Genomic DNA, 21055 nt, shown 5'->3' with positions numbered 1-21055 from the left:
CAAATTCACAAAGGGCAGTTCCACCCGTGAATCACCATCATCCTTCACCCTTAACCGCACGACCCTGACATTAAGAGAAAGATCTTTTAACGAAACGATCGCGATAACAGAAACCGAAAATGAGGGAATCACTCGAAAGGTCAGGCAGCAAATGTGGAATTTTAATGTTTCAGGTTTAGTTTCATTTAGTTTAGAGATACAGCGTGGAAACAGGCCCTTCGGCCCACCGAGTCCGTGCCGACCAGCAATCACCTCGCACACTAACACTATCTGGGACGACAGATGGCACAATGGGCTAAGTGTTCGGATGGCGACCGGAAGGTGGCCGGTTCGAATCCCGCTTGGAGTGCGTACTGTCGTTGTGTCCTTGGGCAAGACACTTCACCCACCTTTGCCTGTGTGTGAATGTGTGTGAGTGATTGGTGGTGGTCGGAGGGGCCGTAGGCGCAGATTGGCAGCCACGCTTCCGTCAGTCTGCCCCAGGGCAGCTGTGGCTACAGAAGTAGCTTACCACCACCGAGTGTGACTGAGGAGTGAATGAATAATGTGATGTAAAGCGCCTTGAGTATTAGAAAGGCGCTATATAAATCCCATCCATTATTATTATTATCCTGCACACACTAGGGACAATTTACAATTTTACCGTAGCCAATTAACCTACTAACCCGCACGTCTTTGGAATATGGGAGGAAACCGGAGCACCCGAAGAAAACCCATGCAGGTCACGGGGAGAACGTACAAACTCCGTACCGACAGCACCCGTAGTCAGGATCGAACCCGGGTCTCTGGCGCTGTGAGGCAGCAACTCTACCGCTGCGCCACCTGATGCAGTCCTGTATTGGGACATTCCCACAAGTCTGCTGCTCAGGCTCTTTATTTTAGTTTAGTTTACTTTTGATTAGTTTAATTTATAAAGTTTAAATGTACAGCGTGGAAACAGGCCCACTGAGTCTACTGAACGGTCTCGACCCTAAACATCGCCTATTCCTTCGCTCCATAGAATTAAGTCATTTATATGGAATATAAATTGTCATTTATATGGAATAGAATTCGCTCCATAGAATTAAGTCATTTATTGCGGCAGGATTTTTAGAAAGTGACCCGATCAATCCATTAGGTTATTCAATGGAATAGCAACATATTCACACATTGTGGACACACAAGAGACTATATACGCTGGAACCTCGAACAAAAACAAAGTGCTGGCGGATCTCAGCAGGTCAGGCAGCATCTTGTGGAGGGGATGAGATATACAGCACGGGAACAGGACCTTCGGCCCACCGTATCCATGCTGACCATCCATCACCAGTTCACACTGGTTCTATGTTATCCCACTATCTCATCAAATTCACTACACTCGGGGGGCAATTTACAGAGGGGGGGCAATTAATCTACAAACCCGCACGTCTTTGGGACGTGGGAGGAAAACCAGAGAACCCACGCGGTCAAGGGGAGAACGTGCAAACTCCATACGGACAGCACTTGAGGTCAGGATCAAACCCAGGTCTCAGGTGACTATACCACCCAGAGAACAGGTGACATTTCTGGCCGGTACTCTTCCATAGACTAGGGAGACCTCAATCTGAAGAAGGGTCCAGACCTGAAACGTCATCTGTCCAATCCCTCCACAGATGCAGCCTGGCTCGCTGAGTTCCTCCAGCACTGTGTGCTTTGATTAAGCATCTTGTCTTGGTAATTAATTTATTTTTCAATCGCACCACACAATGTTGCAACAATGCAGGCCCAGCTACAGTGATTAGCTCTGACGAGGATCTTATAATGTTATTTTAACCCCAGTTTCATCTTGTTTTCCACGCCTCAGTCAGTCAGTAAGTTTTTGTCAAGAAGAGATGTTTCAGAGGCCAAGGAACCTACTGCTCTGAAGCTCGCAAGAGCCCCATCTTGGCTACGACACCTTTTCCACGACTGCTGGTTCTGACAGATGTTGTGCGTGAAGCTGCTGCACAAGTTCCTCAGCGTAAACTTTGAACAGCGGCACCGGGTCCTGAAAGAAAGTTATTTAAAAATACTTTAGAGATAGAGAGTGGAAACAGGCCCATCGGCCCACCGAGTCCCCACCGACCAGCGATCACTAGCACAACCCTACAAGTTAGGGACAATTTACAGAAGCCAATTACAATACTATTAACTTGTACGTCTTTGGAATGTGGGAGGAAACAGGAGCACCCGGAGAAAACCCATGTGGTCACAGGGAGAACATACAAACTCCGAAGTCAAAGTCAATTTTATTTGTCGCATGCACCCAAAGGTGCAGTGAAATGAATTTGCCAGCAGCGATACTTAAGAGCAGCACCCGTAGTCCAGATCTAACCCGGTTTGTAGACTAATTGGCTTGTACGGGTGGGGAACAGATTTGTGAAATCTGAGAAGCACTCTATTGAACAATTTGTATAGCCTCCGAAAATGTCGGATGAATTTTTCGCACGGTTCACGTATTGTATATATTTATTACCTGAATAAAGTCTATTTTGAAATTAAAAAAAAAAAAAATTTGTCAAGTGTCCTTGGTGTGTGTGGGATAGTTTTAGTGTGCGGGGATCGCTGGTTGGTGCGGACTTGTTGGACTGAAGGGCCTATTTTCGCACTGTATCGCTAAATTAACTAAAAAAACTAACCAATGCTAATGCCGCCACTGGATGGTGTACTGGCAAGGCAGACGTGGAAATAGTTCTCCGAAATGGTGTCTGTGAGAGTCGGCGTAAACATCTGACTTAACCCATGATCAAAACCGCTAATGTCAGCGAAACGAACGGTTGAAGTCACCTTACGCCCGGGGGAACTGATCCGCGAGTCTCTAGTTGTGAAGCTCTGCTCGTGACGTCCCCCGGGAGATGAAAGGAAGCGACCCTGGGTCACGGGGAGCCCAAACAGCGGCCGGTGCACGATGTGTAGGAAGGAACTGCAGATGCTCAGCGGGTGCAGCAGCATCTATGGAGCTAAGGAAATAGGCAACGTTTCGGGCCGAAACCCTTCCGGGTTTCAGCCCGAAACGTTGCCTATTTCCAGAAGATAGACACAATATGCTGGAGTAACTCAGCGGGACAAGCAGCATCTGCTGGAGAGAAGGAATGGGTGTCCGAAGGGTCTTGACATTGAAACGTCGCCCATTCCTTCTCTCCAGAGATGCTGCCTGTCCTGCTCAGTTACTCCAGCATTTTGTGTCTCTTTTCAGGTTGTCATGTGTCCCTGATAGGACAATGAAATTCTTGCTTTGCTTCAGCACAACAGAACAGACGGCATGACTGCAGAACAGATCAGTGTGTCCATATACCATTATATAAATATATACACACATGAATAAATAAAAAGAGTTTTGTCCGAGCCAAGTTTAATAGCCTGATGGCTGTGGGGAAGTAGCTATTCCTGAACCTGGTTGTTGCAGTCTTCAGGCTCCTGTACCTTCTACCTGAAGGTAGCAGAGAGATGAGTGTGTGGCCAGGATGGTGTGGGTCCTTGATGATGCTGCCAGCCTTTTTGAGGCAGCGACTGCGGGGCAGGCAGCATCTCTGGAGAGAAGGAATGGGTGACGTTTCGGGTCGAGACCCTTCTTTCAGGCCAATTGGTGTGGTATCATTGTAACCTGTCTCTAGTGTGTGTAGGATAGTGTTAATGTGCGGGGATCGCTGGTCGGTGCGGACTCAGTGGGCCAAAAGGCCTGTTTCCGCGCTGGATCTCCAGGTGATGTTTCGGGTCAAGATCCGCTGAGTTACTCCAGCATTTTGTGTCTATCTTCTGTAAACCGGCATCTGCAGTTCCTTCCTCCACATCCCATCCATCCCATCACCCTGCTGTCCAGCTCTGCGACTTTGAGAGAACCCTGGTTACCTTTTTCTCCACCAACCTCTGCTTCTCCACGGCTTCCTCAAGGCTCAGTCCGACCCAGTCTGCCTCCTCTTCAGGAATCGCAAACTCCTGGAGTAAAATGGAGGCTCGCATCAGTTTTAACAGCACAACACTGGGAGTGGAGGGGGGGGGGGAAGGAAAGAGGAGGGGGAGGTAATTGAATCCAAAGTGCTTGTGCAGCCATTACAACTCTTGAAGCAATTGCTGTATTTCTGTACTCAGTAAACTATAACACAGAAACATGCTCTTCGGCCCACGGAGTCTGCTCCAAACATTAAACACTCATCGGCACTAATCCATTATAATTCTCCCCACATTCCCATCAACTCACTTCAGACTGTCACTCTCACTGGAGTTTAGAAGGATGAGGGGATATCTTATAGAAACATATAAAATTATAAAAGGACTGGACAAGCTAGATGCAGGAAAAATGTTCCCAATGTTGGGCGAGTCCAGAACCAGGGGCCACACAGTCTTAGAATAAAGGGGAGGTCATCTAAGACTGAGGTGAGAAAAAAACTTTTTCATCCAGAGAGTGGTGAATTTGTTGAATTCCCTGCCACAGAGGGCAGTGGAGGCCAAATCACTGGATGGATTTAAGAGAGAGATAGAGCTCTAGGGGCTAGTGGAGTCAAGGGATATGGGGAGAAGGCAGGCACGGGTTATTGATAGGGGAGGATCAGCCATGATCACAATGAATGGCGGTGCTGGCTCGAAGGGCCGAATGGCCTCCTCCTGCACCTATTTTCTATGTTTCTATGACTCTAGCACTTACATCCTGACAACGTTAAGGAGAACAACGCAATAGACAATAGGTGCAGGAGTAGGCCATTCGGCCCAGCTATTCAATGTGATCATGGCTGATAATCCACAATCAGTACCCAGTTCCTGCCTTCTCCCCATATCCCCTGAATCCGCTATCTTTAAGAGCCCTATCAAGCTCTCTCTTGAAAGTATCCAGAGAACCTCCCTCCACCGCCCTCTGAGGCAGAGAATTCCACAGACTCACCACTCTCTGTGTGAAAAAGTGTTTCCTCGTCTCCGTTCTATATGGTTACCCCTTATTCGTAAACTGTGTGGCCCCTGGTTCTGGACTCCCCCAACATCGGGAACATTTCCTACCTCTAGCGTGTCCAAACCCTTAATAATCTAAGATGTTTCAATAAGATTCCCTCTCATCCTTCTAAACTCCAGAGTGTACAAGCCCAGCCGCTCCATTCTCTCAGCATATGACAGTTCCGCCACCCCGGGAATTAACCTTGTGAACCTACGCTGCACTCCCTCAATAGCAAGAATGTCCTTCCTCAAATTAGGGGACCAAAACTGCACACAATACTCCAGGTGTGGTCTCACTAGGGCCCTGTGCACCTGCAGAAGGACCTCGTTGCTCCTATACTCAATTCCTCTTGTCATGAAGGCAATTATACACCAGCCGCAGCTGCCGAGAAGAAATCTAACAATCTCACTTTCAGGCAGAGATTTTTTAAGAAAGTTTCAGGTTTCAGGCTGCACCTTGTACTTGTCGTAGATGCGTTCTCGTTTGTCTGGGTCGTCGGGGTAGAGATCGGTGTCCTTGCGCGCCAGTCTCAGCAGCATCGCTCGCTTCAGGTCCATTCCCAGCTTTGAATTCAAGTCCACTTTCGGTGTCTGAGGAACAATTTGCAAGAAGTTAAATGCTGGTTCGGCTGAAAAGTAACATTCCCCAAAATGTCCCCAAAGCGTATAATTGCAGAATAACTCACTCAGCCGTCACTGGGTGGGACTATACATTATATTGGATGTGGAGAGGATGTTTCCACTAGTGGGAGAGTCTAGGACTAGAGGTCACAGCTTCAGAATTAAAGGGCGTTCTTTTAGGAAGGGGATGAGGAGGAATTTCTTTAGTCAGAGGGTGATGAATCTGTGGAATTCTTTGCCACAGAAGGCTGTGGAGGCCAAGTCAATGGATATTTTTAAGGCAGAGATAGATTCTTGATTAGTACGGGTGTCAGAGGTTATGGGGAGAAGGCAGGAGAATGGGGTTAGTAGGGAGAGATAGATCAGCCATGATTGAATGGCGGAGTAGACTTGATGGGCCGAATGGCCTAATCTACTACTATTCCTTATGACATTATATATATTAGTGTCGAATGTACATCTGTGTCAGGCAGAAGTACATAATCTCGAGGCACTATTGTGAAAATGAGCAGAAATGTCAAGAGTATCATATGTCATAGTCATAGAGTGATACAGGCTGGAAACAGGCCCTTCGGCCCAACTTGCCCACACTGGTCAACATGTCCCAGCTACACTAGTCCCATCTACCTGCGTTTGCCCCATATCCCTCAAAACCTTTCCTATCCATGTACCTGTCTAACTGTTTCTTAAACGTTGGGATAGTCCCAGCCTCAACTACCTCCTCTGGCAGCTCGTTCCATACACCCCTCAATCCTTTCTGTGAAAAATTGTTCCAGGTGGAACTATGAAATCCTTATTTAATCCAGGATTAGGATTTTCCAAACGGCTCACATTTATGAACAATGAGGACAGAAAATGTTGGAAACGCTCAGATCGGGCAGGATTTGTGGACCAAAAGGGCGGCACAGTGTCGCAGCGGTAGAGTTGCTGCCTTACATTGCTTGCGGCACTGGAGACCCGGGTTCAATCAAACTACGGAGGGAGTTTGTACGTTCTCCCTGAGACCGCGTGGGTTTTTTTCCCGGAGATATTTTCAGTTTCCTCCCACACTCCAAAGACCAGCAGTTATGTGGGTAAATTGGCTTGGTAAAACTAAAAATTGTCCCTAATGTGTGTAGGATCGCGTTGATGTGCAGGGTTCACGGGTCAGCGTGGACCCGGTGGGCCGAATGGCCTGTTTCCGCGCTGTTTCTCTAAACTAGACACAAAATCTGGAGTAACTCAGCGGGACAGACAGCCTCTCTGGATAGAAGGAATGGGTGATGGGCCGAAGGGACTGTTTCCTTCCTGAATCTCTTTAAAAAATAGAAAAAGAGAATTAACACTTTTAACAGCTCAAAGGACTGTGAAGAAGCCCGACCTTGAGGATGTAAAAGTCGAAGCCAAAGCAAGTGTCCACCAGGTCCAGGGTCCGCATGGTGACTGGGATGGTGAAGGTGGTGTCCAGGATCTCACTGCAGAGTTGCCGCACAAAGATCTGTGGCTTCCACGTTTTCCTTATCCGGCTGGAGAGCTGCAGAGGGGACGAGCAGGCAGTGAGTGAGCAAAACCGCACGGCAAGGGCTTCACCCGGGAGACCGACCCGGCTTGTGCGCACATTTTCCGCTGACTGGAAGGATGAGGGGGGGGATCTTATAGAAACATATAAAATTATAAAAGGACTGGCCAAGCTAGATGCAGGAAAAATGTTCCCAATGTTGGGCGAGTCCAGAACTTAGAATTTGGGGAAGGTACACAAAATGTTCCCAATGTTGGGCCACAGACTTAGAATAAAGGGGAAGGTACACAAAAATGCTGGAGAAACTCAGCGGGTGCAGCAGCATCTATGGAGCGAAGGAAATAGGCGACGTTTCGGGCCGAAACCCTTCTTCAGACTGAGGGGAGGTCATTTAAGACTGAGGTGAGAAAAAACCTTTTCACCCAGAGAGTTGTGAATTTGTGGAATTCCCTGCCACAGAGGGCAGTGGAGGCCAAGTCACTGGATGGATTTAAGAGAAAGTTAGGTAGAGCTCTAGGGGCTAGTGGGAGTCCAGGGATATGGGGAGAAGGCAGGCACGGGTTATTGATAGGGGACGATCAGCCATGATCACAATGAATGGCGGTGCTGGCTCGAAGGGCCGAATGGCCTCCTCCTGCACCTATTTTCTATGTTTCTGTTTCTATGACTGGTTAGCACGCAGCAAATGCTTTTACACTGTACCCCAGTACACGTGGCAATAATAAACTGAGGTTTTTACCTCCCTAACTACCCACCGACCGGGTGTTTGTAGACACAAAAGGCTGGAGTAACTCAGCGTGTCGGGCAGCATCACTGGAAAATACGTTGGGTGACCTTTCAGGTCGGAAACACTCACTGGACCAGCCTTTCACTCTTTAACCAGAGGGTGGAGAATCTGTGTCAATGGATATTTTTAAGGTAGATATTAATAGATTCTTGATTCGTACGGGTGTCTGGGGAGAAGGCTGGAGAACGGGTTAGGAGGGAGAGATGGATCAGCCATGATTGAATGGCGGAGTAGACTTGACGGGCCAAATGGCCCAATTCTGCACCTTTCACTTATGACCATATGACCCAAAACATCACCTAATCTTTTTCTCCACAGATGCTTCCTGTCCCGCTGAGTTATTCCAGCATTTTGCGTCCATCTTCAAGAACCAGTCTCACCATGGTCGCTCCCTCTTCCCTCCTCTCCCATCAGGCAAGAGGTTAGAAAACACACACCTCCAAATTCAAGGGCAGTTTCTTCCCAGCTGTTACCAGGCAGCTGAACCATCCTCTCACCAACTAGAGAGTGGTCCTGACCTCCCATCTACCTCATGGAGGCCATCAAATTATCTTTAATCGGACTTTATCTTGCACTAAACGTTACTCCCTTTATCCTGTATCTGTGCACTGTGGACGGTGTGAGTCTAAACATATAGAGTATTTTTGCCGGCTGGATAGCATTCAATAAAAAAAGTTTTTCACTGTACCTCGGTACACGTGACAGTAATGAACCATGCAAAAAAATATTAGAATTCTTAAGGTAGAGAAAAATGCTGGAGAAACTCAGCGGGTGAGGCAGCATCTATGGAGAGAAGGAATTGGCGACGTTTCGGGTCGAGACCCGGAAGGGTCTCGACCCAAAACGTCCCATTTCGCATCTCGACCAGAAACGTCACCTATTCATTCGCTCCATAGATGCTACCTCACCCGCTGAGTTTCTCCAGCATTTTTGTCTGCCTTCGATTTTTCCAGCATCTGCAGTTCCTTCTTAAACACTTAGAATCTCTTAAAGCTTTTTGGTATAAATTGAATCCATACCTTGTCATTGTTGGCGTATCTGTACCCACTGACATAGCCCTCTCCACCCCACAACCCACGCTGCGATTCAGGGGGGAAGTAGAGGGGGATTGGGATGTCTTCGACACGCTCCGGCTGTCCCGTATGTGGGTTCCGCTTGTATTTAACCCCGTGTGGTTTAAAGTGAACTGGCGTGGCCTCCTGACTCTCGTTGAGGGAGCGGAGATAATGAGCCGGCAGCCGTGACTGGATGCCCTGCTTGAGCCGCAGAGCTGCCCAGATCTTGGGCGGATACTTGTGAAGAGGCATCTCTCAGCCGACCTGGAGCAGAAACAGAAAGGAGTCACTGTAGGGTACAGCAGGAACACAGTGCCAATTACCTGGTAGCAATCCTGTCTTGTGTCAAAACGCAGTGAGCACGAAGGCCCATGGGCACTTCATAACTATGTGTGAGAAGGAACTGCAGATGCTGGTTTACACCGTAGATAAAATCAAAATGCTGGAATAACTCAGCAGTTCCGGCAGCATCTCGGCAGAAAAGGAATAGGTGACGTTTCGAGTCCACTTCAGACTGAAGAAGGGTTTGACCCGAAACATCAGCTATTCCTTCTCTCCAGAGATGCTGCCCGACCATTGAGTTACTCCAGCATTTTGTGTCTGCCTTCGGCTCTTTATAACTAGTTACATTTACAACCATGCTTAATAAGACATTCCAAGTCAAAAAAAATGATTCCAAACAGCTTGTGCCAATCAGTAGCTGCATTGAACAAGTGCTGGAGTAACTAGGCAGGTCATGGCGTTTCGGGTCGAGTCCATCTTCTCCAGAGATGCTGCCTGACCTGCTGAGTTACTCCAGCACTTGGTGTCCTTCTGGGTATTAACCAGCATCTGCAGTTACCACAATCAAAGATTAAATAGATCAGCAATACTCTAAGGTACACAAAAGTGCTGGAGAAACTCAGCGGGTGCGGCAGCATCTATGGAGGGAAGGAAATAGGCAACGTTTCGGGCCGAAACCCAAGGGTTTCGGCCCGAAACGTTGCCTATTTCCTTCGCTCCATAGATGCTGCCGCACCCGCTGAGTTTCTCCAGCACTTTTGTCTACCTTCGATTTTCCAGCATCTGCAGTTCCTTCTTCAGCAATACTCTATTTGATCCCCACAAACTCATGGGTCCTCCTGTTCTTCCCTCGTTCCCTCCCTCTCCCCCTTCCTATCTATCCCTTCTTCTCTCTCTCCCTCCTTCCCTTTCTCCCCCTCCCCTTCCTCACTCTACTTATCCCTCTCCATAAATATTGCTCCCCTATATATCCACCCCTCCCTCTATTCCCCTCTCTCCCTCCCTCCAGCCTCCCCCCTCACTTTCTCTCCATCCCTCTGCCCTCCCTCCCCTATTCCTGTCTATCTATCCCTCCCCCTATCCCCCTCTCCCTCCCTCTCCATCTCCCCCTCCCTCCAGTCCCCTCACTTTCTCTCCATCCCTCTGCCCTCCCCTATTCCTTTCTCTATCTATCTCTCCTTCACCCCCTGTCTATCTATCCCTCCCCCTATCCCCCTCTCCCTCCAGTCCCCTCACTTTCTCTCCATCCCTCTGCCCTCCCCTATTCCTGTCTCTATCTATCTCTCCTTCACCCCCTGTCTATATATCCCTCCCCTATCCCCCTCTCTCCTTCCTTCCCTCTCTCCAGCTCTCCCCCCCCCCCATTCCTTTCTCTCTCCCTCCCTCTCTCCTTCCTTCCCTTCCCTCTCTCCAGCTATCTCTCTTTCTCTCCATCCCCCCCATTCCTTTCTCTCTCTCCCTCCCTCCCTCCTTCCTTCCTTGCCTCTCTCCAGCTCTTTCTCTCCATCCCTCCCCCCCATTCCTTTTTTTCTCTCCTTCCCTCTCTCCAGCTATCTCTCTCTTTATCTCCCCCACTATTCCTTTCTCTCCCTCCCTCTCTCCCTCCCTCCTTCCCTCCCTCTCTCCCTCCCCCCTCCTCCCTCTCAATGAAATCCCTCCAGTTCTCTACCTTTCTCACTTTTTCTTTCTCCTTCCCTCTCTCTATATCCAACCCTCCCTCTCTGTCTATCCCTTTCCCCCTCAATATCCCTCCTTTCCCCTCCATCTCTTCTCCCTCTCCAGCCCCAGGCCGCTCCCTCTCCTCCCCGGGCCGCACCTTACGCGAGCCCCAGGCCGCTCCCTCCCTCTCCCCGGGCCGCACCTTACGCCAGCCCCAGGCTTCTCCCCGCCCGCTAGGCCGCGCCTGTGGTCCCGCCTCTTTACCGTGGCCGAGGGAGCGTCTCACAATCACCCCCCTGCCCGGCATCAACTCAAGGGAACGTCGCCAAACCATCGGCTGCGCAAAACGCAGAAAAAAACCCCAAACCTATATCAACAATCAAGAGAGTCCAGAATCGTTTATTGTCAAGTGTCCCAGGGGGGTGGAAGATTGCAACCTTCACGTCCTCTGAGTGAGGGCTACATGTATATATGTATGTAGTCTGTTTTGTTGTGCTATTCTTATAACAAATGTAAAGCACTTTGGCCGAGTTTTTTAAGTCAAGTCAAGTCAAGTTTATTTGTCACAAACACATACGAGATGTGCAGTGAAAATGTGACTTGATTTGACTTCACGTGGTTCGCCCTGTTTCGACGAATGCAATCAATCTGGCGTGCACAATTAAATAAGATCAAATAGAACACGTTGACCTACAACTTTAGGCTGTGCACGCCATACGTAAAAAGAAGGGTTTCAGCCTGAAACGTTGCCTATTTCCTTCGCTCCATAGATGCTGCCTCACCCGCTGAGTTTCTCCAGCATTTTTGTCTACCTTCGATATTCCAGCGTCTGCAGTTCCTTCTTAAACATACGTAAGAAGATGTGTCCCAGATAGAACAATGAAATTCTTATTTGCTGCAGCAGCACAGAACATGTAAACATAGTACACGGTGAACACTAAACAATATGATAAGCGAGAGGAAAAAAAAGTTCAGTGTGTGTGTATATAGAAACAGAAATTAGGTGCAGGAGTAGGCCATTCGGCCGTTCGAGCCTGCACCAGCATTCAATATGATCATGGCTGATCATCCAACTCAGTATCCCGTACCTGCCTTCTCTCCATACCCTCTGATCCCCTTAGCCACAAGGGCCACATCTAACTCCCTCTTAAATATAGCCAATTAACTGGCCTCGACTACCCTCTGTGGCAGAGAGTTCCAGAGATTCACCACTCTCTGTGTGAAAAAAGTTCTTCTCATCTCGGTTTTAAAGGATTTCCCCCTTAGCCTTAAGCTGTGACCCCTTGTCCTGGACTTCCCCAACATCGGGAACAACCTTCCTGCATCTAGCCTGTCCAACCCCTTAAGAATTTTGTAAGTTCTTAAGAATTTTGTAAGTTTTGTAATATATACACATACTCACAAATACACACATATAAATATATATAGACACAAAATGCTGGACAGGCTGCATCTCTGGGGAGAAGGAATGGGTGATGGTTCGGGTCGAGTCCCTCAAGAAGGGTCTCGAGTCAAAACGTCACCCATTCCTTCTCTCCAGGGATGCTGCCTGTCCCGCTGAGTTGCTCCAGCATCTTGTGTCTAGCTTCGGTTTAAACCAGCATCTGTAGTTCTTCCCTAGACAATCACATGCATAAAAGTGCAATGTCGGCAATGTGGTAGGTTGGAAGATTGGAACTACACTCCCCAAGTTTATGGGAGATGATACAGTGAAGAAAAAGCTGTACTTAGGAACTGCAGATGCTGGCTTACACTGAACATAGACACAAAATGCTGGAGTAACTCAGCCCTTTGGCCCACCGAATCCACGCCGACCATTGATCACCTGAGCACAATTGTTCTACGCTATCCCACTTTCTCATACACACGAGGAACAATTGACCTACAAACCCACACGTCTTTGGAATGTGGGAGGAAACCGGAGTACCCGGAGAAAACCCACTCGATCACAGGGAGAGAGTACAAACTCTGTGTAGACAGTACCCATAGTCAGGATCAAATCCGTGTCTCTGACGCTGTGAGGCAGCTACTCTATCGCTGCACCACTGTGGTAAATACTTATTTCTCTTTTCGTATTCAAAAACATGAATTAGTTTGTGTCCCCTCGTTTTACTATCTCTGTAATAAGTTCACTAACTCCACTTTTGCCAATCCACTCCCATACACAAAACTCCTCAGCCAGGCTACCTCTGGTGAAATTCAGCCTCACTGCTGAGAATTGGTTGAAGGATGCAGTTCAAGTGGACTTAGTGAGCCATCTAGTGTCAGTACGTAATAATGCTAGTTAATGTCAAAAGCATAGGTAGACAAAAGTGCTGGAGAAACTCAGCGGGTGAGGCAGCATCTGTGGAGCGAAGGAAATAGGCAACGTTTCGGGCCGAGACCCTTCTTCAGACTGTGCATTCCTGGGTTGGCAGTAGTTGATTTTAGAAAATGTCACATTTTGTTAGAACATAAAATGCTGCAGCACAGGAACAGGCCATTCGGCCCATCACACCTGTGCCAGCCATGATGCCAATCCAACCCACATGTTTCCTTTCTTCCCTACCTGTACATGTGTCTCTCTAAATACCTTGGTATAGGTTAATGTGGCTATCAAACTGTACATCTCCTCCCTACTGTCGTGGGGTAGACTGACTCCCCTCCCTCCACTCCCTCCCCCTCCTCTTCCCAATCTTTGCACATCTCAATTTGACTTTCCACTCGTCACTTTAATTTCATGTGTCTTGTGTTTTTACGACTGTTGGCAGAACTATTCTCCTCCTGGGATAAATGAAGTTCTTTCGCATCGTTACTCTGTCGCTTTAAATGGCACGCTGATGTCATCGCGTAAGGCGGAGGCGGCGCCGGGCAGTCAGGGTGACGCCATCACGCCGGGCGGAGAGGGCGCCGAGCAGTTAGGGTGACGCCATCACGCCGGGCGGAGAGGGCGCCGGGCGGACAGGGTGACGCCATTACGCCGGGCGCAGAGGGCGCCGAGCAGTTAGGGTGACGCCATCACGCCGGGCGGAGACACCGTCACGCCAGGCGGAGAGGGCGCCGGGCGGACAAGGTAACGCCATCACGCCGGGCGGAGAGGGCGCCGGGCGGACAGGGTGACGCCATCACGCCGGGCGGACAGGGTGACGCCATCACGCCGGGCGGAGAGGGTGCCAGACAGTCAGGGTGACACCGTCACGCCGGGCGGAGAGGGCGCCGGGCAGACAGGGTGACGCCATCACGCCGGGCGGAGAGGGCGCCGGGCGGACAGGGTGACGCCATCACGCCGGGCGGACAGGGTGACGCCATCACGCCGGGCGGAGAGGGTGCCAGACAGTCAGGGTGACACCGTCACGCCGGGCGGAGAGGGCGCCGGGCAGACAGGGTGACGCCATCACGCCGGGCGGAGAGGGCGCCGGGCGGACAGGGTGACGCCATCACGCCGGGCGGAGAGGGCGCCGGGCAGACAGGGTGACGCCATCACGCCGGGCGGAGGCCGAAGCGGCGCCGGGCCGTCAACATGGTGGTCGGCGCTTTCCCCATCGCCAAGCTGCTGATGCTGGGAGTGAGGCAGGTCAGCCGCCCGCTCGCCAACACCCTCAAGGCCAACGCCAGGAGGAGCCCCTTCTTCAGGGCCTACATCTGCCAGCCGCCGGCGCAGAGTGAGTGAGTTCCCGCGGCCCCGGCCCCGGCCGGCAGGTGCAACCTAACCTGCTGCGCCGCCTGACCGACGGCCGCCGCGGCCAATGGCATCGGAGGGGCGGGAGCCTGGCGCCCAATGAGGAGCCGGCTGGGGGAGGGGGCGGGATCTTGAGGCGAAGTTTGGTTGAGGGGAAGAAAGTCACATTGAGGATGGAGAGGGGGGGAGGGGGAGGGGAGTGGGAGGGGGAGGGAGGGGGAGGGAGAGGATTGGTTGGGAGGAGAGGGATGGGGGGGGGATTGGTGGAGTGAGGAGGGGGAATGAGAGTGATTGGGAGGGGTGGGTGAGAGTAAGGGAGGGGGGAGAATGAGTGGGAAGATTCGGTGGGATAATGGGAGGGTGGAGAGACGTGAATGTGGGGTGGGGGAATGATAGTGGGGAGAAGTGAGAGAAATGGGGTGAGGAGAGGGGAATGGCAGGGAGGGGGGAATGGCAGGGAGATGGGGAAGCGAATGGTATGTTAGCTTTCATAGCAAAAGGATTTGAGTATAGGAGCAGGGAGGTTCTACTGCAGTTGTACAGGGTCTTGGTGAGACCACACCTGGAGTATTGCGTACAGTTTTGGTCTCCAAATCTGAGGAAGGATATTATTGCCATAGAGGGAGTGCAGAGAAGGTTCACCAGACTGATTCCTGGGATGTCAGGACTGTCTTATGAAGAAAGACTGGATAGACTTGGTTTATACTCTCTGGAATTTAGGAGATTGAGAGGGGATCTTATAGAAACTTACAAAATTCTTAAGGGGTTGGACAGGCTAGATGCAGGAAGATTGCTCCCGATGTTGGGGAAGTCCAGGACAAGGGGTCATAGCTTAAGGATAAGGGGGAAATCCTTTAAAACCGAGATGAGAAGAACTTTTTTCACACAGAGAGTGGTGAATCTCTGGAACTCCCTGCCACAGAGGGTAGTCGAGGCCAGTTCATTGGCTATATTTAAGAGGGAGTTAGATGTGGCCCTTGTGGCTAAGGGGATCAGAGGGTATGGAGAGAAGGCAGGTACGGGATACTGAGTTGGATGATCAGCCATGATCATATTGAATGGCGGTGCAGGCTCGAAGGGCCGAATGGCCTACTCCTGCACCTAATTTCTATGTTTCTATGTTTCTATAAGGGCATGGTGTGGGGGGTTTACCTAGCGTGGATATGAACAGCAGTTTGTTCTCCACTGAGGACCTCAGTAAACCAGACAGGTTTTAACCACCGCCCCAGCGATTGGTACTTGCTGCCACCGTGACTTCTGCAATTGCAGATTTATTTATACGAAGGAATTTTAATTACTCAGCTACCATAACAGGATTCAAACTGTGTCTCTGAAACATTGTTCCAGAATTCTCGCTGCTACTCCCACAATTTAACCTATTCCTAGCCTTTCATAATTCCAGGAACATTGATTAATTCTCCCCTCAGCCTTGTGTGTTGAAAGAAAATAAACTCAGTCTGTTCAAACATCCATCACACTAAACCAGCATCTGCAGTTCATTGTGTTCTTCCTCTTGTTCCATATACCCACCCACCCACCATTCTAAGTGGGAAAAGTTGCCCCTCAGGTTTTTATTACATTTTGCCCCTCTCACCTTAAATCTATGCCCTCTGGTTTTAGTTTTAGAGGTATAGCATGGAGACAGGCCCTTCGGCCCATGCGACTGGCGACCCCGCACAACTGACCCTTTCCTTCACACACTAGGGACAAAGTAGAATAATACCAAGCCAATTATCCTGCAAATCTGTATGTCTTTGAAATGTGGGAGGAAACTGGAGCACCCAGAGAAAACCCACACAGGTCACAGGGAGAGCGTACAAACTGTACAGACAAGCACCCAGTCAGGATTGAACCTGGGTCTCTGGCGTTGTAAGGCAGCAACTCTGCTGCTGCATCACCAGTTCTTGATTCCCATAGCCTGGGTAAAAAACTGTATTTACCCTATGTTTTTCCCTCATGATCTCTATAAGATCATCCCTCAGCTTCCTGCGCTCCAAGGAATAAAGTCCTAACCTGCTCCAACCTCTCCCTATACTCAGCCCCTGGCAACATCCTCGTAAATCTTCTCTGCGCTATTTTCAGCTGAATAAATATGACACATGTCACATGTGACAAGTCACAGTGTGTTTTGCATAGGAAGGAACTGCAGATGCTGGTTTACACCGAAGATGGACACAAAATGCTGGAATAACTCAGCGGGGCAGGCAGCATCTCTGGATGGAAGGAATGAAGGTGGGTCTCGACCCGGGACATCTTCCATTCCTTCTCTCCAGGGATCCTGCCTGTCCCGCTGAGTTACTCCAGCATTTTGTGTTTATCTTCTACGTTTTGCTTACCTAAGATCTGCACTCTGTCATCGAGGGACCGAAGGTATGTGAAGAGACGCCACATAAAGGGTGCCGAGCTACAAGTATCCTATTTTAATATAAAATCATTTTTAACACGTTCCATTTGTGGTCCCTCTTCATTGTCGTCGGTTCCCCGATGACAGAGTGCAGATCCCATGCCTCACGCTGTGGTTCTTCTGTTGTAGTCTACCACTGGTTCGAGATGAAGATGAAGATGAGGATGATGGGGTTCAAAGGTGCTGAGGTGCAGCCCTTGAACGAGGACGTGGCAGCAGACCTGGGCTCCGAACTGCTGGGGGAGGCCATCGTCTTTCTGGTGGGAGGCGCTTGCATCCTGGCCGAATACCTACGGCAGTCATCGAACACGGCCAAGAAGGAGGAGGAACTTCGCAGCACACTGGACAGCCTGCAGGAGCAGGTGGCTCACCTCTCATTGACTGTGGAGGAACTGGACGCGCGCCTTCGAGAAAACAACCGGCTCGTTCTGTCGCTGCCTGCTCAGGCCACAAAAGAAACTCAGGAGCCATCGAAGTGAATGGAAGTTGATGTGTTCAGACTGCTGCTTTGGGTTAAGAAGCCACAGATACAGATGGGTGTAACGTTAGGTGAGGAAGAGCTGCACAGAAGGTGTGATTCACCACGTTTAAATGGCCGCACACATTGACGGGGTAAATGTGTGCTCGCAGTGAGATATATCTTCCCTCTGTGGCAACAAGCAAGAGCCTCCCGCAGGCAGGAAGAGCAGCATGGTTGGTTGACCTTCGCCCCGTAAAGATTTGCTGATCATGTCCAGTCTAACTGTTACCATGTTTGTTTTAAGACCTTCCCCGCTCGGAGACTGAAACTGTGATCCAGCAGCCAGTGACGCACAGAATCCGTATTAAACCTGCAGCATTATCACCACCAAACCCAGGCGAACAGAACTCGCGGCTACCAGGAAATCCACGCGCCTTTTGGGGAATCTTTGTCCAGCACCACTTTCCATTGAAGGATGTTTCCACAGAACTTGTCTTTCCTCCAGCACTCGCTGATACACCGACACAAATGGACTAACAAAGTAATGTCGTAACAAGGAACTCCAGATGCTGGTTTATACCAAAGAAAGACATAAAATGGTGTAGTAACTCAGCAGGTCAGGCAGCATCTCTGGGGAACATGGATACATGACGTTTCAGGTCGGGACCTTTCTTCAGTTTTCTGACCCGAAATGCCACTATCCATGTTCTCCAGAGATGCTGCCTGATCCGCTGAGTTACTCCTCCATTTTATGTATATTTTTGTATAAACCAGCATCTGGAGTTCCTTGTTACTACTTTACTGTTTATCTGTGATGTTTACCCCAGTAAATGCACTTTGAGGTGTAATCCTGGAGTCTGGCAGAAGCTATTTTGGTGATGATGATGTAAGAGTATTATTTTATTGAACATCTAAATAAAATGGTGAGGGAATTATTTTCAGGTCATTGAATTTAGGTTGCCTTTCCAGTGTAACTACACAGATGGGGATCTGTAATTGCTGGTTTACACCAAATCACGCAAAGTGCTGGAGTAACTTAGCAAGCCAGGCAGCGTCGATGGAAAGTAGACAAAATTACTGGAGAAACTCAGCGGGTGCGGCAGCATCTATGGAGCGAAGGAAATAGGCAACGTTTCGGGCCAAAACCCTTCTTCAGACTTTGATTCTCCAGCATCTGCAGTTCCTTCTTGAACAGCGTTAATGGAAAACAATGAGAGGTGACGTTTCGGGGCCCCTATCCATGTTCTCCAGAGATGCAGCCTGACTCACTGAGTTATTCCAGCACTTTGTATCCTTCAGTGTAACTAGTTTCAGCTCAATAACGCAGCCTGGACTGTAAATGCTTTGAGTTTGTACATTAAGTTGTTTCTGTCCTGAAAGATTAATTTTATAAGAGTGTATTTCTCAGAGAGCCTAGCTCTCTACCTGTATTGTTGCCACACTCACACTTTATGGTACAACTTTAATATTGCAGAGCCCGAAAGTGGGATTCATCATGTGATAGAACAGAGAAACATGCATCTCACAAACTTCATGGGGTAAAGGGCTTGTCACTAACCTATTTGTAAAATCAAATGTAACAATAAGTGTGTTGTCTCTTAGCTGCGTGCTAAGTTGATTTTAAGCCAAATCATTTGCAACTGTACAGAATGTGGCACTGTCAGTATTTAACACAGCGTGTAATACAGCACTTTCAATGTAGAAAATCTCAGTTGCTGATAATTCCCCCACCACCTCTTCTGTGGATAACTGCTCGTTGTGGACAGGCATGTGGGGAAAGGAATGTGACTCGATTTTCAGGTGTGGGTCTGTACCAAGTGATATTAGATGTAGTTAAAGGTAACATAACTCTCACTCGGAACAGCCCTTAACGGGAATGGTTGACCAGGGAAGATGGCCATAAATTAAACACGTTAAAAGGAGGAATGACAAAAAATGCTGGAGAAACATCACCTATTCCTTCGCTCCATAGATATTGCCCCCCCCTGCTGAGTTTCTCCAGCATTTTTGTCTACCTTCAATTTTTCCAGCATCTGCAGTTCCTTCTTAAACAAAAGGAGGAATGACATCTATGCTGGTGTACAGAGTTCCAGGCGAACATCTTTCTTTCCCTCCCCTCTTATCCTTCCTTGTCTGTCCTGCTGATCCCTTTATCAGTGGTGCAATGCTAGTCTCTGCTATATTAAGTGTAATTAACACTTGCCTCGAGTAAAAAATGTCTAATTCCTTATTCAGTGTCTGTTGTCTTATCACCAGATACGATGCCAGTGAATTAACATTCTAGCTGCTGTCCTTGAAGGTCACAGGCTATATATAGGACAAGCAATGCTGCAGATGCTGGATTTCTGAAACAATTCCAAAACAATTCTGCAAACTATCCCCACAGCTGCTGCCCGACGCGAGTTTTCCTGGCACTTTGTTATTAGCAGAACAAATAAAAATTGTAAGACAAAATGCTGGAGTAACTCAGCGGGACAGGTAGAAAAGGAATGGGTGACGTTTCTGGTCGAGACTTCTTCTTCAGGAGATGGTAGTCTGACGAAGGGTCTCGATCCGAAACGTCACCCATTCCTTCTCTCCAGAGATGCTGCCTGTCCCGCTGAGTTACTCCAGCATTTTGTGTATATCTTGGGTTTAATCCAGCATCTACAGTTCCTTCTTACAAAATAAATATTGTTATTTGTGTATTGGTTGGCGGAATTGCATTGGTTTTAATAATAAATGTGCAGCTAAGTCGCGAGGCTCAGGAGCTTCTTGGCCCATGTAGCCTGCATTCACACCTCTGTGGAGTGTCGCTGTTATACAAGTACGAGAGTGAGTATGGAACCTGCATCTATTGTAGGTGCAATGTGTTGGGGTTCTTTTTGATTAAAATTATCAACACTGATTTTGTTGGAATTAAAAGATTTATTTACAAAAAGATTGTAGAAAAATCAGTACAAATAAAGTCTATTGAATATATTTGAGTACTTTCCTGGGACACAACGCAGCTCTGACATATTAACAATCGCAACAGTCCTGAAGGTGGGATCAGCTTAGGTGTAAGAACATAGCCTGGAAAATGGTGCAGAGTCGAATAGCAGGCCATCAAACAGCCCAAGGAGCCAGGACTGTAACCTCTCCCTGTAGATCAAGGGTTCCCAACCTGGGGTGAATTTACCCCCAGGGGATACATTTCGCTGACCCAGGGGGTAAATTTGTTGATTGTGGATTTGTACATATTTTTTCTCATTGACTGACTGTGTTTGGTTCTGGTATACCGGTATCTGTTCATCATTAGTTGTTCATAAATACGTGAAATGACATTGTTATGTGCTATTAAAGTTGCCAGGGGTAAACGGGACAATCAAGGTTGGGAACCCCTGCTGTAGATACTTAAATATCTTTGTATTAAACTCATAGAAACAAGGAACTGCAGATGCTGGTTAATACACAAAAGGACATAAAGTGCTGTAGCTGCTGGGTCCACAAGTCCAGGTCACTTTCCAACCTGAGGTATTTGTGTGCAACAGCACACCAAACATGCAACACTATAGGCGAGATTCCACAGAAGATAGACACAAAATGCTTGAGTAACTCAGCGGGACAGGCAGCATCTCTGGAAAGAAGGAACGGGCAACGTTTCAGGTCGTGACCCTTCTTCAGATCGACCCGAAACGTCACCTATCGTTTTCTGCAGAGATGCTGCCTGACCCGCTGAGCTACTCCAGC

The 21055-nt window shown here is 48.7% G+C and overlaps 2 protein-coding genes across 3 annotated transcripts; one reads left to right on the top strand and one right to left on the bottom strand.

Annotated features, from left to right (window-relative positions):
- Positions 1-1684: 1684 nt before the first annotated feature.
- mrpl28 (mitochondrial ribosomal protein L28) lies at positions 1685-11086 on the bottom strand. 2 transcript variants are annotated; one of them, XM_033014320.1, is made up of 6 exons: positions 11025-11086; positions 8846-9145; positions 6902-7054; positions 5377-5511; positions 3847-3933; positions 1685-2005 (listed from the first exon to the last, which is right to left on the bottom strand). In XM_033014320.1, exons 2-6 carry the CDS (start codon positions 9131-9133, stop codon positions 1907-1909), a joined length of 762 nt encoding a protein of 253 aa, XP_032870211.1. In that variant the 5' UTR covers positions 9134-9145; positions 11025-11086; the 3' UTR covers positions 1685-1906. The 2 variants fall into 2 exon arrangements, with proteins under 2 accessions (XP_032870211.1, XP_032870212.1); XM_033014321.1 differs by lacking the exon at positions 11025-11086 and adding an exon at positions 9930-10027.
- A 3163-nt stretch (positions 11087-14249) lies between these two features.
- Positions 14250-18005, top strand: opa3 (outer mitochondrial membrane lipid metabolism regulator OPA3). Its single transcript, XM_033014305.1, has 2 exons — positions 14250-14463; positions 17014-18005. The coding sequence occupies exons 1-2, from the start codon at positions 14322-14324 to the stop codon at positions 17361-17363; spliced, it is 492 nt and encodes a 163-aa protein (XP_032870196.1). The 5' UTR covers positions 14250-14321; the 3' UTR covers positions 17364-18005.
- Positions 18006-21055: the final 3050 nt, after the last annotated feature.

Source organism: Amblyraja radiata, chromosome 41 (genome assembly GCF_010909765.2).
Source record: "Amblyraja radiata isolate CabotCenter1 chromosome 41, sAmbRad1.1.pri, whole genome shotgun sequence".
NCBI classification, from domain to species: domain Eukaryota; kingdom Metazoa; phylum Chordata; class Chondrichthyes; order Rajiformes; family Rajidae; genus Amblyraja; species Amblyraja radiata.
This window is presented reverse-complemented; position numbering and strand designations above follow the sequence as displayed.